Raw genomic sequence first — 16,075 nt, forward strand, 5'->3', positions numbered from 1 at the left:
TCTCTCCCTCCCCCTCTCCCTAATCAGTGACTCATTCCCCCCACTCCATCTTGACCTCTAGCTGACTCCTGTCTGTGTGTCTCAGATCTATGTGAGGGCCCAGTTTGAGTATGACCCCTCCAGAGATGACCTCATACCCTGCAAGGAGGCTGGGATTCCCTTCCGGGTCGGTGACATCATCCAGATCATCAGTAAAGACGACCACAACTGGTGGCAGGGAAAACTGGAGAACACTAAGAACTCCACCGCAGGGCTCATACCCTCACCAGAACTCCAGGAGTGGTGAGGAGACACCTATACACACACACACACACACACACACACACACACACACACACACACACACACACACACACACACACACACACACACACACACACACACACACATACATACACACACACACACACACTGAACACCAGGAGTGGTGAGGAGACACCTATACACACACACACACATGCATACACACATACACACACATACATACACACACACTGAACACCAGAACACCAGGAGTGGTGAGGAGACACCTATACACACACACACACACACACACACACACACACACACACACACACATACATACACACACACACACACTGAACACCAGGAGTGGTGAGGAGACACCTATACACACACACACACACACACACACACACACACACACTGAACACCAGAACACCAGGAGTGGTGAGGAGACACACACACAGCGATAGAACCCAGATCTCCATCAATATCTAGAGAGAGTCATTGAGACTTAGAAACCACCTGGCCAACTAGAGACGAGTAACTTAACACACACAGAATCCAGATTTAGAGAAAACCAGAACGCACACTCAAAGAACCCCTCAAAATGTCTACAATGTTTGAGCAGGTGATTTAGTTTAGCTCTCATTGTGTGTATTTCCGGTCATGTTTGCAGGCGTGTGGCGTGTATCGCCATGGAGAAGACCAAGCAGGAGCAGCAGGCCAGCTGTACCTGGTTTGGCAAGAAGAAGAAACAGTACAAAGACAAGTACCTGGCCAAGCACAACGCAGGTACACACACACACACACACACACACACATTCCCATGTGCACACACCGTACAGTACAGTACACAGTCATGCAGTCAGAATGTTCCTCAGCTGTTACTGCATGGAATGTGAGGGCCTCACGTGTGAGAAGGTGGCATGGGGGATGAAGGAGATGGAGAGGGAGGTGTGGTCAAGGAACAAGGGAGAGGTGGTCAGGGAATGTGGGGGCAGGGAGGACAGCGAGAGCAGGGAATTCAGGTAGCAGACCCTTGAAACCTCCACTGGCTCCAGTGACACAGTCATGCCAGAAATAGCAGGGAGACCTGGTGCTGGGGCGCAAGGGCAAGCTCAGATATGGAGCAGGTTGGCATTTAAAGAGATGACTCACGTACTGGAAGCAGCTCTGTGTGTGTGTGTGTGTGTGTGTGTGTGTGTGTGTGTGTGTGTGTGTGTGTGTGTGTGTGTGTGTGTGTGTGTGTGTGTGTGTGTGTGTGTGTGTGTGTGTGTGTGTGTGTGTGTGTGTGTGTGTGTGTGTGTGTGTGTGTGTAGGTAGGTAGGTATGGGAATAGACAGACTGTAAGGTGGGGTTAGTATGGTTGGTAAAGGGTTAGTATGGATGGTAAAGGGTTAGTGTGGATGGTAAAGGGTTAGTATGGATGGTAAAGGGTTAGTGTGGATGGTAAAGGGTTAGTATGGATGGTAAAGGGTTAGTATGGATGGTAAAGGGTTAGTATGGATGGTAAAGGGTTAGTATGGATGGTAAAGGGTTAGTATGGTTGGTAAAGGGTTAGTATGGATGGTAAAGGGTTAGTATGGTTGGTAAAGGGTTAGTATGGATGGTAAAGGGTTAGTATGGTTGGTAAAGGGTTAGTATGGATGGTAAAGGGTTAGTATGGATGGTAAAGGGTTAGTATGGATGGTAAAGGGTTAGTATGGATGGTAAAGGGTTAGTATGGATGGTAAAGGGTTAGTATGGATGGTAAAGGGTTAGTGTGGATGGTAAAGGGTTAGTATGGATGGTAAAGGGTTAGTGTGGATGGTAAAGGGTTAGTATGGATGGTAAAGGGTTAGTGTGGATGGTAAATGGTTAGTATGGATGGTAAAGGGTTAGTATGGATGGTAAAGGGTTAGTGTGGATTGGTTAGTGTGGATGGTAAAGGGTTAGTATGGATGGTAAAGGGTTAGTGTGGATGGTAAAGGGTTAGTATGGATGGTAAAGGGTTAGTATGGATGGTAAAGGGTTAGTATGGATGGTAAAGGGTTAGTATGGATGGTAAAGGGTTAGTATGGATGGTAAAGGGTTAGTGTGGATGGTAAATGGTTAGTATGGATGGTAAAGGGTTAGTATGGATGGTAAAGGGTTAGTGTGGATGGGTTAGTGTGGATGGTAAAGGGTTATTATGGATGGTAAAGGGTTAGTGTGGATGGTAAAGGGTTAGTATGGATGGTAAAGGGTTAGTATGGATGGTAAAGGGTTAGTATGGATGGTAAAGGGTTAGTATGGATGGTAAAGGGTTAGTATGGTTGGTAAAGGGTTAGTGTGGATGGTAAAGGGTTAGTGTGGATGGTAAAGGGTTAGTATGGATGGTAAAGGGTTAGTATGGATGGTAAAGGGTTAGTGTGGATGGTAAAGGGTTAGTATGGATGGTAAAGGGTTAGTATGGATGGTAAAGGGTTAGTATGGATGGTAAAGGGTTAGTGTGGATGGTAAAGGGTTAGTGTGGATGGTAAAGGGTTAGTGTGGATGGTAAAGGGTTAGTGTGGATGGTAAAGGGTTAGTATGGATGGTAAAGGGTTAGTATGGATGGTTAAGGGTTAGTATGGATGGTAAAGGGTTAGTATGGATGGTAAAGGGTTAGTGTGGATGGTAAAGGGTTAGTGTGGATGGTAAAGGGTTAGTATGGATGGTAAAGGGTTAGTATGGATGGTAAAGGGTTAGTATGGATGGTAAAGGGTTAGTGTGGATGGTAAAGGGTTAGTATGGATGGTAAAGGGTTAGTATGGATGGTAAAGGGTTAGTATGGATGGTAAAGGGTTAGTATGGATGGTAAAGGGTTAGTATGGATGGGTTAGTATGGTTGGTAAATGGTTAGTATGGATGGTAAAGGGTTAGTATGGTTGGTAAAGGGTTAGTGTGGATGGTAAAGGGTTAGTATGGATGGGTTATTATGGTTGGTAAAGGGTTAGTATGGATGGTAAAGGGTTAGTATGGTTGGTAAAGGGTTAGTATGGATGGTAAAGGGTTAGTATGGATGGTAAAGGGTTAGTGTGGATGGTAAAGGGTTAGTATGGATGGTAAAGGGTTAGTATGGATGGTAAAGGGTTAGTATGGATGGTAAAGGGTTAGTATGGATGGTAAAGGGTTAGTGTGGATGGTAAAGGGTTAGTGTGGATGGGTTAGTGTGGATGGTAAAGGGTTAGTGTGGATGGTAAAGGGTTAGTATGGATGGTAAAGGGTTAGTGTGGATGGTAAAGGGTTAGTGTGGATGGTAAAGGGTTAGTATGGATGGTAAAGGGTTAGTATGGATGGTAAAGGGTTAGTATGGTTGGTAAAGGGTTAGTATGGATGGTAAAGGGTTAGTGTGGATGGTAAAGGGTTAGTGTGGATGGTAAAGGGTTAGTATGGATGGTAAAGGGTTAGTATGGATGGTAAAGGGTTAGTATGGATGGTAAAGGGTTAGTGTGGAAGGTAAAGGGTTAGTATGGTTGGTAAAGGGTTAGTATGGATGGTAAAGGGTTAGTGTGGATGGTAAAGGGTTAGTATGGATGGTAAAGGGTTAGTATGGATGGTAAAGGGTTAGTATGGATGGTAAAGGGTTAGTGTGGAAGGTAAAGGGTTAGTATGGTTGGTAAAGGGTTAGTATGGATGGTAAAGGGTTAGTATGGATGGTTAAGGGTTAGTATGGATGGTTAAGGGTTAGTATGGATGGTACAGGGTTAGTATGGATGGTAAAGGCTTAGTGTGGATGGTAAAGGGTTAGTATGGATGGTAAAGGGTTAGTATGGATGGTAAAGGGTTAGTGTGGATGGTAAAGGGTTAGAGTGGATGGTAAAGGGTTAGTATGGATGGTAAAGGTTAGTATGGATGGTAAAGGGTTAGTGTGGATGGTAAAGGGTTAGTATGGATGGGTTAGTATGGATGGTAAAGGGTTAGTATGGATGGTAAAGGGTTAGTATGGATGGTAAAGGGTTAGTATGGATGGTAAAGGGTTAGTGTGGATGGTAAAGGGTTAGTATGGATGGTAAAGGGTTAGTATGGATGGTAAAGGCTTAGTGTGGATGGTAAAGGGTTAGTATGGATGGTAAAGGGTTAGTATGGATGGTAAAGGGTTAGTATGGATGGTAAAGGGTTAGTATGGATGGTAAAGGCTTAGTGTGGATGGTAAAGGGTTAGTATGGATGGTAAAGGGTTAGTGTGGATGGTAAAGGGTTAGTATGGATGGTAAAGGGTTAGTGTGGATGGTAAAGGGTTAGTGTGGATGGTAAAGGGTTAATCACTTACAATGGCAGGCATACAGAATATACCAGTCATTTAAGCATGTACCTGTAGTATACCATGCTGTAATCCATTTGTTCTTGCATCGGTACAAGTGCATGATACCAGAGATGCATTCCCGCTCTAGGTGTAAAGAACCAGCTGTCAGTGTTCATATTGCTTCTCCCAGTAACAGCAAAGCATGTTATTGGGTTGCTATACATTTCTAGCTTGCTCTCTTAAGCATTCATATCTCATTCATATCTGAGTCACTCCTACTGTGTTCCCTGCATGACACATAGCCTGATGTTAAATGTAGTCTCATTGTCATCAGGTACAGCATGTGAGAGAATGGAAGGTGATGTGGTGGATAGCTGGCAGCATGTGAGAGAATGGAAGGTGATGTGGTGGATAGCTGGCAGCATGTGAGAGAATGGAAGGTGATGTGGTGGATAGCTGGCAGCATGTGAGAGAATGGAAGGTGATGTGGTGGATAGCAGCATGTGAGAGAATGGAAGGTGATGTGGTGGATAGCTGGCAGCATGTGAGAGAATGGAAGGTGATGTGGTGGATAGCTGGCAGCATGTGAGAGAATGTAAGGTGATGTGGTGGATAGCTGGCAGCATGTGAGAGAATGGAAGGTGATGTGGTGGATAGCTGGCAGCATGTGAGAGAATGGAAGGTGATGTGGTGGATAGCTGGCAGCATGTGAGAGAATGGAAGGTGATGTGGTGGATAGCTGGCAGCATGTGAGAGAATGGAAGGTGATGTGGTGGATAGCTGGCAGCATGTGAGAGAATGGAAGGTGATGTGGTGGATAGCTGGCAGCATGTGAGAGAATGGAAGGTGATGTGGTGGATAGCTGGCAGCATGTGAGAGAATGGAAGGTGATGTGGTGGATAGCTGGCAGCATGTGAGAGAATGTAAGGTGATGTGGTGGATAGCTGGCAGCATGTGAGAGAATGGAAGGTGATGTGGTGGATAGCTGGCAGCATGTGAGAGAATGGAAGGTGATGTGGTGGATAGCTGGTAGCATGTGAGAGAATGGAAGGTGATGTGGTGGATAGCTGGCAGCATGTGAGAGAATGTAAGGTGATGTGGTGGATAGCTGGCAGCATGTGAGAGAATGGAAGGTGATGTGGTGGATAGCTGGCAGCATGTGAGAGAATGGAAGGTGATGTGGTGGATAGCTGGCAGCATGTGAGAGAATGGAAGGTGATGTGGTGGATAGCTGGCAGCATGTGAGAGAATGGAAGGTGATGTGGTGGATAGCTGGTAGCATGTGAGAGAATGGAAGGTGATGTGGTGGATAGCTGGCAGCATGTGAGAGAATGGAAGGTGATGTGGTGGATAGCTGGCAGCATGTGAGAGAATGGAAGGTGATGTGGTGGATAGCTGGCAGCATGTGAGAGAATGGAAGGTGATGTGGTGGATAGCTGGTAGCATGTGAGAGAATGGAAGGTGATGTGGTGGATAGCTGGCAGCATGTGAGAGAATGGAAGGTGATGTGGTGGATAGCTGGCAGCATGTGAGAGAATGGAAGGTGATGTGGTGGATAGCTGGTAGCATGTGAGAGAATGTAAGGTGATGTGGTGGATAGCTGGTAGCATGTGAGAGAATGGAAGGTGATGTGGTGGATAGCTGGTAGCATGTGAGAGAATGGAAGGTGATGTGGTGGATAGCTGGTAGCATGTGAGAGAATGGAAGGTGATGTGGTAGATAGCTGGTAGCATGTGAGAGAATGGAAGGTGATGTGGTGGATAGCTGGCAGCATGTGAGAGAATGGAAGGTGATGTGGTGGATAGCTGGTAGCATGTGAGAGAATGGAAGGTGATGTGGTGGATAGCTGGTAGCATGTGAGAGAATGGAAGGTAATGTGGTGGATAGCTGGTAGCATGTTCACAGTATGAGGCCTATGACTCCAGGTCCCGTTTGAACTCTATAAAGATGCTTCATTCCTACTTTACCTCCTCAAGAGGCCAGAATGTGACGCTCTGGGTAGAAGTTGCCCTTTAGACACATACAGTATCTAAGGTCAGGTCAGTATACCCTGCCCAAATCCTAACCTTAAAATACAAAAACTGGCCTTAGATCAATGTCTGGGAGCAACTTCATCCTACTCCGTTGGGTGAGTAATATAAAGCAGCGCATCGGAGCTTTGCTGCTTCAGAGTTGTATTGTTGTATTGCTGTATCTATGGTAACTGCTATATTGTTGTGTAACTGAACCATGTTATGACCCTGTCCATCTCTCACGCTGTCCCCCTCCAAACGGCCTCTCTGCATGTAAGTAACAACCAGTGACAGTAGCTGGCTAACTAACGCCTCTTTTGGCTTGGTTTGACTCTCTCTCTCTGTCTCTCTCTGTCTCTGTCTCTCTCTGTCTCTCTCTTCTCTCTCTTCTCTCTCTCTCTCTCTTCTCTCTCTCTCTCTCTTTCTCTCTCTCTCTCTGTGTCTCTCTCTCTCTCTCTCTCTCTCTCTCTCTCTCTCTCTCTCTCTCTCTCTCTCTCTCTCTCTCTCTCTCTCTCTCTCTCTCTCTCTCTCTCTCTCTCTCTCTCTCTCTCTCTCTCTCTCTCTCTCTCATCTATTTTTTTATTTGCGTTATTATTAACCCTTCAGTTGACCAGCTGTCACTCCTAACTAGTGCTGAGCGATTAACCGAAATGTTTATAATTTTTTGGTAAAATAAACTAATTGAATGATGTCGGTTTAATTATTTGAATTTTGTTCCTAATTTTTTCTGTGAGCTCAATGCACACATTGCACAGTTTCTGTAGAGATAAATCAGATCCAGCCTGAACTGTGCGATGTAGTAGGGAGTTGTAGTTTCCAACAGGCCGATATTCTACATAGCTTAGCGCATAAAACGTGGCAATTAACTACAATGACCATAATCCATTGTGCATCTACTTGTCCGGTCTGTGTTTCTTTTACGCCTGCTACAGAAGAGGCAGAAGAATGCATGATCGTGAGGGGATATAGAGAGCAGCTGTTGCTTCATGAGGTATCTCTAAAATACATGATCTAAGTGATTCATAGTTGGTATTCAGCAGTCATAATAGTATGTCTTATTTACTTTGAAGAACTACTAAAAGAGTGATTTTGTCAGACAGCATAGGCAGCAGCTCTACAGAGATGAGATGATGACTTGGAATGAAATAATAAAGTCATAAAATAAAACTAATGTAATATACACAACAACTGAAATATTTTATTAAAGTAAAGTGATGTGAAGAAATTATGGTTAATAAGTGATAAGCAGTAATGGACAGTCACTACCATCATGGGACTTTTATTAATTGTTTTATTCTGTGTTGTTACAGCATTCAACCCAAATAATCGAAACCAAAATTGAAAACCGTGATTATTTTTTAACAATCGAACCGAAAACGAACCGACCTCAAAAAGCACTAATTGCTCAGCACTACCCCCAATGTTTCCGTTTTGTTCCAGTTGCGCATGCTCAGAGCAACAGAGATCCAGCACAAAATGGAAAGAACATAGCTTTTCAGTTTGTGTATGTATTTGCATGTGTGTGTTTTGGTTTTCATCCTCACCCATATATTTAGTTTATTTTGGTGTTGTGTGTTTCAGATGTAGTTAGTTTAATTCTAACATCATACATATGCCTCAGAGAAAGAGTCCCCATTTGATATCCCTGAGTGTCATTGTGACACATTGCACACAAGATTAAAGGTCGGCACAAGGTCAAGGACACATGCCAGCCAATGAGAGAACAGAACAGCAGAGGAAGCAGGAGAGAGAGAGAGAGAGAGAGAGAGAGAGAGAGAGAGAGAGAGAGAGAGAGAGAGAGAGAGACTTCTATTCCAGAGAGAGTACTGTACATGGTGCACCGGGTGTTATATTTCCCATGTCAGACACAGCTGTCAGGTTCATGTAACAGTGGAGGTGTAATGTGCAGTACCCTGGGTAAGGACATATGCTCTTTGCTGTATGCTGTACAGACACCCAGGAGTGTCCAGTACTCTGTGTCCTACTGTCCTGTGTTCTCTCATTCATCTCTTCTTTCATCCATCCATCTATCCATCCCATCCTTTTTATATATAAATAAATAAAAATGTACCACACATACATTGTAGTATCACTTTTTAAATGTAGATAATAATAATAATAATATGCCATTTAGCAGACGCTTTTATCCAAAGCGACTTACAGTCGTGCGTGCATACATTTTTTTTTGTGTGTATGGGTGGTCCCGGGGATCGAACCCACTACCTTGGCGTTACAAGCGCCGTGCTCTACCAGCTGAGCTACAGAGGACCACAAAGGTGCACATCATCGGCTTGAATGCATGGAGACCTGGAGATGCTAAACTTGTTTATATTAATTAACGGTCAATTACCGTGAGACCGGCAGTCTTTTGCATGACAATAACTGGCTGACAAAATGTCATGACCGCCACAGCCCTGGGTATCACTGCGTTATTTGTTTACACATAATTGTCTTCCTCCAGCTCTACAATGTTACCTGGCAGTTACAGAGGTCACATCAGACCAGAAGGAAAACAGAATATTCTCCATCTTTGTCCCGTCACGTGTAAACAGTATTACCCAAATCTCTCTCCTTCATCTCATTGGATTAGGGCTTTAGCCTGGGTTATAATAAATCACTCCTCTGATTTAGCTGTTTGATTTAATGATGTCACATTTAAGGACATACGGCCATTGTACTTATACGACTCCAAGGAGAAGTTCAGGCTCTATCTCTCCTTGTAACATCATAGTTCATTTCCTAATAGTGAATTATCTCCCAACTGTCACTAATTGTCAATAACTGTCACTTATTGTCAGAGACAAAATGTCTACTCCTTCATCTCATTTGTAGCCTGGTTGCTAGTCTGTTTCTGTTTTAGCCACCTTGTCATTCTCATTTCCAGACGTTGAAACAGTTTTGTTGAATGTTGAAACACTCAAGTACCCAGGCTATGATTGTCTCCATGTCCAACTAACTGGCAAAGGCATTCTCTCACCTTACTGTTAGGGTCCTGTGTTGTCCTAATGTAAGATACACTACTATGGATGTCTGTCTGTACCTCTCTTTCATCGTATCTCACTATCCCTCTCTCTTTCCTTCCTGCCCTTTCTCCAGTATTCGACCAACTAGATCTGGTCACGTATGAAGAGGTAGTGAAACTGCCTGCGTTCAAGAGGAAAACACTAGTCTTGTTAGGTAAGTACAAATATCATCTGGCATGCTGGGTAATGATGTATTGGCTAAGGGTACTGGGTCGTGTGCTAGTATAGAGTTCTGACTGAGGGCTCTCTCTTCTACAGGTGCCCATGGAGTAGGCAGAAGACACATCAAGAACACACTAATCACAAAACACCCCGACAGATTCGCCTACCCTATCCCACGTAAGACACACACACACACACACATAGACAGATTCACGGACGATACACACACACACACAGACAGATTCACCTACCCTATCCCACATAAGACACACACACACACACACACACACACACAGACAGATTTGCCTACCCCATTTCACGGACGATACACACACTGACTCATTCAGTCACTCACTTTGACCATCCGTTGTGATTATCGTTCTCCCCCCCCGACCCACTCCTCCTCTCTTCCATCCCTCCCTCCCTCCCTCCCTCCCTCCCTCCCTCCTCCCTCCTCCCTCCATCCATCCCTCTCCTCCCTCCCTCCCTCCCTCCCTCCTCCCTCCCTCCCTCCCTCCATCCCTCCCTCCCTCCCTCCCTCCCCATCCCTCCCTCCCTCCATCCCTCCATCCCTCCCTCCATCCCTCCCTCCATCCCTCCCTCCCTCCCTCCCTCCCTCCCTCCCTCCCTCCCTCCATCCCTCCCTCCCTCCCTCCCTCCCTCCCTCCCCCCCAGATACGACCAGACTTCCTAAGAAGGACGAGGAAAACGGGAAGAACTACTACTTTGTGTCACATGACCAGATGATGCAGGACATCAGTAACAATGACTACCTGGAGTACGGTAGTCACGAGGACGCCATGTACGGCACGCGGCTAGAGACCCTCCGCCAGATCCACGAGCAGGGACTCATCTCCATACTGGACGTAGAGCCACAGGTGTGTGTGTGTGTGTGTGTGTGTGTGTGTGTGTGTGTGTGTGTGTGTGTGTGTGTGTGTGTGTGTGTGTGTGTGTGTGTGTGTGTGTGTGTGTGTGTGTGTTTATGGGAGGTGTGTGTTTGTGTGAACCATAGAGAAAGTTAGAGGACACAACATTGTATGTTTCATTATGGTGTCTGTGAGAGAATGGGTAGCACCATTGAGGCCATCTCTATCTTGAAGTAGGACATTTTCTTCTTCTACTACTTCTATGAGTTGGCAAACAAACTGAAAGGGTGCATACTGCCACCTGGAGTGTACTGTTTTAACAGGTATAAAGCCAAGGTTGGCGATTTACTGCCACCTGCAGTTATGGAATGTTTGCTCATGAGTATAATTCATTGGATGATCCCTCCTGATGACCTGGATGGAATCATGTGATCCTTCCTTAACCCATAGGAAGTCCCACCCAGTTGACTACTTAAAAATGGTGAAAGTCCTCAATGGCGCTGCCCATGCTAAAACAGGCTTCTAGGCACTAGGGTCCTCTATATATCTCTACGGTGTGAGCAAAACATGATAAAGAATCTAGATGTTTTGTCATGTGTGCTTGTGAAAGCTGAGGGTCTTCTCAGGCATGTCTTCTCCCATACAAACAGCCCAGCTGACCTGTAACCTATTCTCCATTAGGCCCTGAAGGTCCTGCGGACAGCAGAGTTCGCTCCCTACGTTGTTTTCATCGCCGCGCCAACCATTACCCCTGGCATCGACGAGGTAACATACTCACTCACACGCAGGCACACGCACACACACACACACACACAGTCAACTTGGGACACTGCAGCTATAGAGCCCCACATTGGAGGTGTCATAATACCCATAAAACCTAGCGCTCAAACAGGGAAATGGTTCCAATCATTTTTCCCCATTCATTTTTCACATAGGGAATTTAAAAAACACTTAAAATAAGGGCTGTGTTTCGTGTAGGTTTACCCTGGCGTGAAGTTTTGATAACCATGTAAATCTCTCTCGGACAAGGTGACTTTAATCAATATTTATCAATTTATCTCAGATTCGAAAATGCTAATTAGCATGCAAAACTACAAATCCCTGCAAGCTCCTGCACGTCATCTCTAGCTGACACATTTGCTGCCACATGTATTGTGTCAATTTAAAACTTGCATAAGACAGTTCACAGAATTGTCAATTTAAAGAAATGTATCCAATTTGTTAATTACTACATTTAGCTAACGATTCGGCAGTTTTGTCCAGATCATCATGGCATTTGTAGTTCTTTATGATAGCCACATTAGCAGCTAATTAGCATTTCATTTTTGGGGGGTAAATACAGGCAAATATATTGATAAAAGTCACCTTGTCCTAGAGAGATTTACACGGTTATCAAAACGTCACGCCAGGGTAAGCCTACACGAAACACAGTCCTTATTTTAAGTGTTTCTAAAATCCCCTATAGGAAAAATGAATGGTGGAAAAACAATTGGAACCATTTCCTTGTTTGACCGCTATGTTTTATGGGTATCATGACTCATACTGTGGTACTCTATTGGCACTCTTCTTTTTTCTGCACTCCGCCATTTTCTTTTTCTTCTCTCATCACTTTCTTCACTGGTTTATTTTGCATGCTGTGTTTGTGAGCTTCTATTTTTCCGTTTCTCTTGCGTTCGGTTGCCTGGCTCTCAGCTCCCCAGGTGGTGCAGGAGGCTGCCAGTAAGTATGAGTAGAGAAAACGCTGGCCATAGTCAGTAGTGGTCTATTGTGTGGTATATTACCTCAGTAAACCAGCTCAATCCTCTCCTCCAGTCTCCTCTCACTGAGGACACCAGGGCCAGGCCTACCAAAGTACTGTCCTGAATCCCTACTCATCCACTCTATACCCTCACTCTTTCTCTGTCCGTTTAATTTAATACTGCTTTATTGGCATGACATCTCTGTCTGTGTCTCATTATGTCTTTCTTTCTTTCTTTCTTTCTCTCCTCCCCTTCTTTCTCTCGCTCCTCCCCCCTCTTTCTCTCTCTCTGTAGGACGAATCATTGCAGCGTCTTCAGAAGGAGTCAGAAATTCTCCAGAAGACCTATGCCCATTACTTTGACCAGACCATAATCAACAACGAGATAGATGAGACCATCAGACACCTAGAGGAGGCTATAGACCTGGTCTGTACCACCGCACAATGGATCCCTGTGTCCTGGGTCTACTGAAGAAGGAACACATAGCCCTCCTCTGCTCTGCTCTGCTCTCTCCTCCTCTGCTCTGCTCTGCTCTCTCCTCCTCTGCTCTGCTCTGCTCTGCTCTCTCCTCCTCTGCTTTCTCTGCTTACTCCTCCTCTCCTCTGCTCTGCTCTGCTCTGCTCTCTCCTCCTCTGCTTTCTCTGCTTACTCCTCCTCCCCTCTCTCCTCCTCTACTGGGTCCACTGGACCATTATGGACAACACCTCCCCCCTCCCCAATGACTCCTCTCTCTCTCTCCCCCTCCCTTTCTCCCCCTCCCCAGCGATGCATATCTGCGAAAACTCCATAGAGATAGATAGAGGACTCATCTTTGTATCTATGCCATTATAGCGTCTGTGACAGCATGGGCAGCGCCATTGAGCCTACAACCCATAGGAATCTGCACCCAGTTGACTACTTTGTCTACTGTAAAATGGCTGAAGCATGGTGGAAGCTCTCAATGGCGCTGCCTATGCTAAAATAGCATTTTGGCCACTTGAGACCTCTATCATTCTCTATGAAAAACTCCCATCATTCCTTCAGGAAAAGAAAAGCACCTCAACCAATCAGAAACCTCCATCTACTGCACATGACCTGCAGCAGCCAATGAGACTCTGCCCTTACAGACTACCTAGCCGTAGTGTTGTATAAACGAAAGAAACAAATAAATATAGTCATGTCTGTATTAGCTAGGAGGCAACATTTTTGTAGAAGTTTGTTTTAAAGAGACAGTACTGTATCTCCTCCACTCATAGTGCACTGCAGCCTTCTACATAATTATTATTATATATATATATACATTTCACCTTTATTTAACCAGGTAGGCCAGTTGAGAACAAGTTCCCATTTACAACTGCGACCTGGCCAAGATAAAGCAAAGCAGTGCGATAAAAACAACAACACAGAGTTACATATGGGATAAACAAAACGTACAGTCTATAACACAATAGAACATCTATATACAGTGTGTGCAAATAATGAGACTGACTGTGCCTCCATCACCCTTCATGGATGTTGAAGTTCTTATGCCTCGATCACACCAACAGCGTCGTTGCATTTCCGTACACCAGAAGTACATTCATTTCCAATGGAACGCTGCGTTTGCCTTGCAGCATTGCGTTGCAGAGGCAGTTGCAGTGCGTTCTGTGTGGTGCATACGTTGGATTTATCGAACGTATGCGTCAAACTGTATGCGTAGACGGCTTGACAGAAATGGTAGCAGAAGGTGAATATTGAACTTTTGTTGCACACATATCCAGATGATGCTGCGTACCATTTTTGCGCAATGACGCATGTAGGTGTGATCGAGGCGTTCGCTGTCCCTGTTTTGCAGCTCTTTTCCTGCATATTCTCTTTCTCTCTCTCTAGACAGACTGAAGAAAACCACCCAAACACCCTTTATCTGTCTCTCAACACCTCTTTATTCCTCTGCTCCTTTACTCCTCTCCTTTAGTAATAGTGCTGAGAGATTAACTGACATTTCGGGGGGGGTTTCGGTTATTAAACAACTAATTGACCGACGTGTCGGTTCAATTACTTGAATTCCATTTAGCTCTGTTTTTTTTTGTGAGCCCAACGCGCTGTTTCTCTAGAGAGAAATCAAATCCTTCACGAAAGAAATCAACTCAAGAACTATGTGGGACACTTGGCTGAAAGGAGTTGTAGTTTTCATTAAGTAAATATTATTTGAAGAACGAGTAAAAGGATTTTGTCAAACAGCTGTGCAGCTAGCCTAGCTGAATAGGATGACTGAAGACAGGACAGTATGGGGAGCACAGCGCTAACGTTGTCTGGCTGGCTGACTGCTTCTGCCTGAGCAGTGATTAGATGATGACTTTAAGGAATTAAAAATAATAAAGTCATCAAATAAAAACTAAGCAATATACACAACTGAAATATTTTATTATTTCAGAGTAATTTCCTATTTTTCTATTGATGTCTACTCAATGTGGACCTGACCGAGACAATGGAATATTTTCAATGTTTTGGCAATTGAATGTTCACTATTTTTTGGCTTTGGAATTGCCATTAAAATGCTCCCCCCAAAAACGAGTCATTATTTCAGAATGCATTTCATGATAAAATAATACGAATTCAAACCGAAATCAAAAACCGTGATTATTTTTTAAGAATCGAACCAAAACCGAACCGACCTAGAAAAGCACTAATCCCTCAGCACTATGTATTAACCTTTATTGTCAACTTGTGTCTTTCTCTAAGCTCACTCTGTTATTATTCATGTAGTTCAGTTTCATCTTGCTTCATTTTGACTGTACACGTTATCACCTTAGCCACCCCCCTCTACCCTTCACACACATCTCCACGAGATACTGTCTCTTTAGAGATTTGAATGAGGTCTCATGCATGTTGGACATTCGCAAGCTTCCATGCCGTCTGTCCGTCAGTCAGTCCATCAGTGTTCCCAGTGTCCTGCTGTAACCTCCTCCCAACTGAAAACCAACATTCCACCAACATTCCACGCGTCAGGAAGACTCCACTCGAACCAATGGAAGCAAGGGGAACAGGAAATAACAACCAACTAAAATAACCTTGACACCTATGCACATCCCTTGGCATTTCAGACGACATTTCTAAAAACAACCGATTTTTCCAAAAAGACCATGGTAGCGAGATCGTGTTTCTTAAAAAAAAAAATGTGTCTTGATTTGTTGTATAAGAAAATTAGGAGGGGGATCAAATTACAACTGATTCCTGATTTGCCATTTCAGAAATGTGTCGTCTGAGAGTATTAATGTTTTAATTAAGTTTAATCAACGATAGATTAATGCTGATTTGTATTCTGCAACTGTGTAACTGGATGAAAAAGGATATGCACACACTACGCTTTGCAAGGTGAAGGCTTTGCAAAGGAACAGTAAGCAGTTTGTGCATCTGAATAACCGTGTATATGAAATATGACTAATGATGATATACACTACTGGTCAAATGTTTTAGAACACCTACTCATTCAAGGGTTTTTCTTTATTTTTACTATTTTCTACATTGTAGAATAATAGTGAAGACATCAAAATAATGAAATAACACATATGGAATCATACAATAACCAATAATCAAAATATATTTTATATTTGAGATTCTTCAAATAGCCACCCTTTGCTTTGATGACAGCTTTGCACACTCTTGGAATTCTCTCAACCAGCTTCATGAGGTAGTCACCTGGAATGCATTTCAATTAACAGGTGTGTCTTCTTAAAAGTTAAGAAGACAGCCCTATTTGGTAAAAGACCAAGTCCATATTATGGCAAGAACAGTTCAAATAAACAAAGTGGAATGGAAGACCC

The 16,075-nt window shown here is 44.1% G+C and overlaps 2 protein-coding genes across 21 annotated transcripts in view; one reads left to right on the forward strand and one right to left on the reverse strand.

Moving 5' to 3' along the window:
* Positions 1–12,856, forward strand: part of LOC121536583 (peripheral plasma membrane protein CASK-like) — a 218,932-nt gene extending 206,076 nt beyond the window's left edge. For all 20 annotated transcript variants that reach the window (XM_045211626.1, XM_045211630.1, XM_045211628.1 and 17 more), the window contains 7 exons: positions 86–282; positions 923–1,038; positions 9,600–9,680; positions 9,785–9,865; positions 10,364–10,566; positions 11,236–11,319; positions 12,588–12,856. In XM_045211626.1, coding sequence (XP_045067561.1) covers positions 86–282; positions 923–1,038; positions 9,600–9,680; positions 9,785–9,865; positions 10,364–10,566; positions 11,236–11,319; positions 12,588–12,764 — 939 coding nt within the window. In that variant the 3' untranslated portion in view covers positions 12,765–12,856. The remainder of the gene's footprint in view (positions 1–85; positions 283–922; positions 1,039–9,599; positions 9,681–9,784; positions 9,866–10,363; positions 10,567–11,235; positions 11,320–12,587) is intronic.
* On the reverse strand, positions 4,807–6,403 carry LOC123482779. The gene is made up of 2 exons (XM_045211634.1): positions 4,995–6,403; positions 4,807–4,957 (listed from the first exon to the last, which is right to left on the reverse strand). Exons 1-2 carry the CDS (start codon positions 6,386–6,388, stop codon positions 4,822–4,824), a joined length of 1,530 nt encoding a protein of 509 aa, XP_045067569.1. The 5' UTR covers positions 6,389–6,403; the 3' UTR covers positions 4,807–4,821.
* Positions 12,857–16,075: the final 3,219 nt, after the last annotated feature.

Source organism: Coregonus clupeaformis, chromosome 37, assembly GCF_020615455.1.
Source record: "Coregonus clupeaformis isolate EN_2021a chromosome 37, ASM2061545v1, whole genome shotgun sequence".
Lineage (NCBI taxonomy): Eukaryota > Metazoa > Chordata > Actinopteri > Salmoniformes > Salmonidae > Coregonus > Coregonus clupeaformis.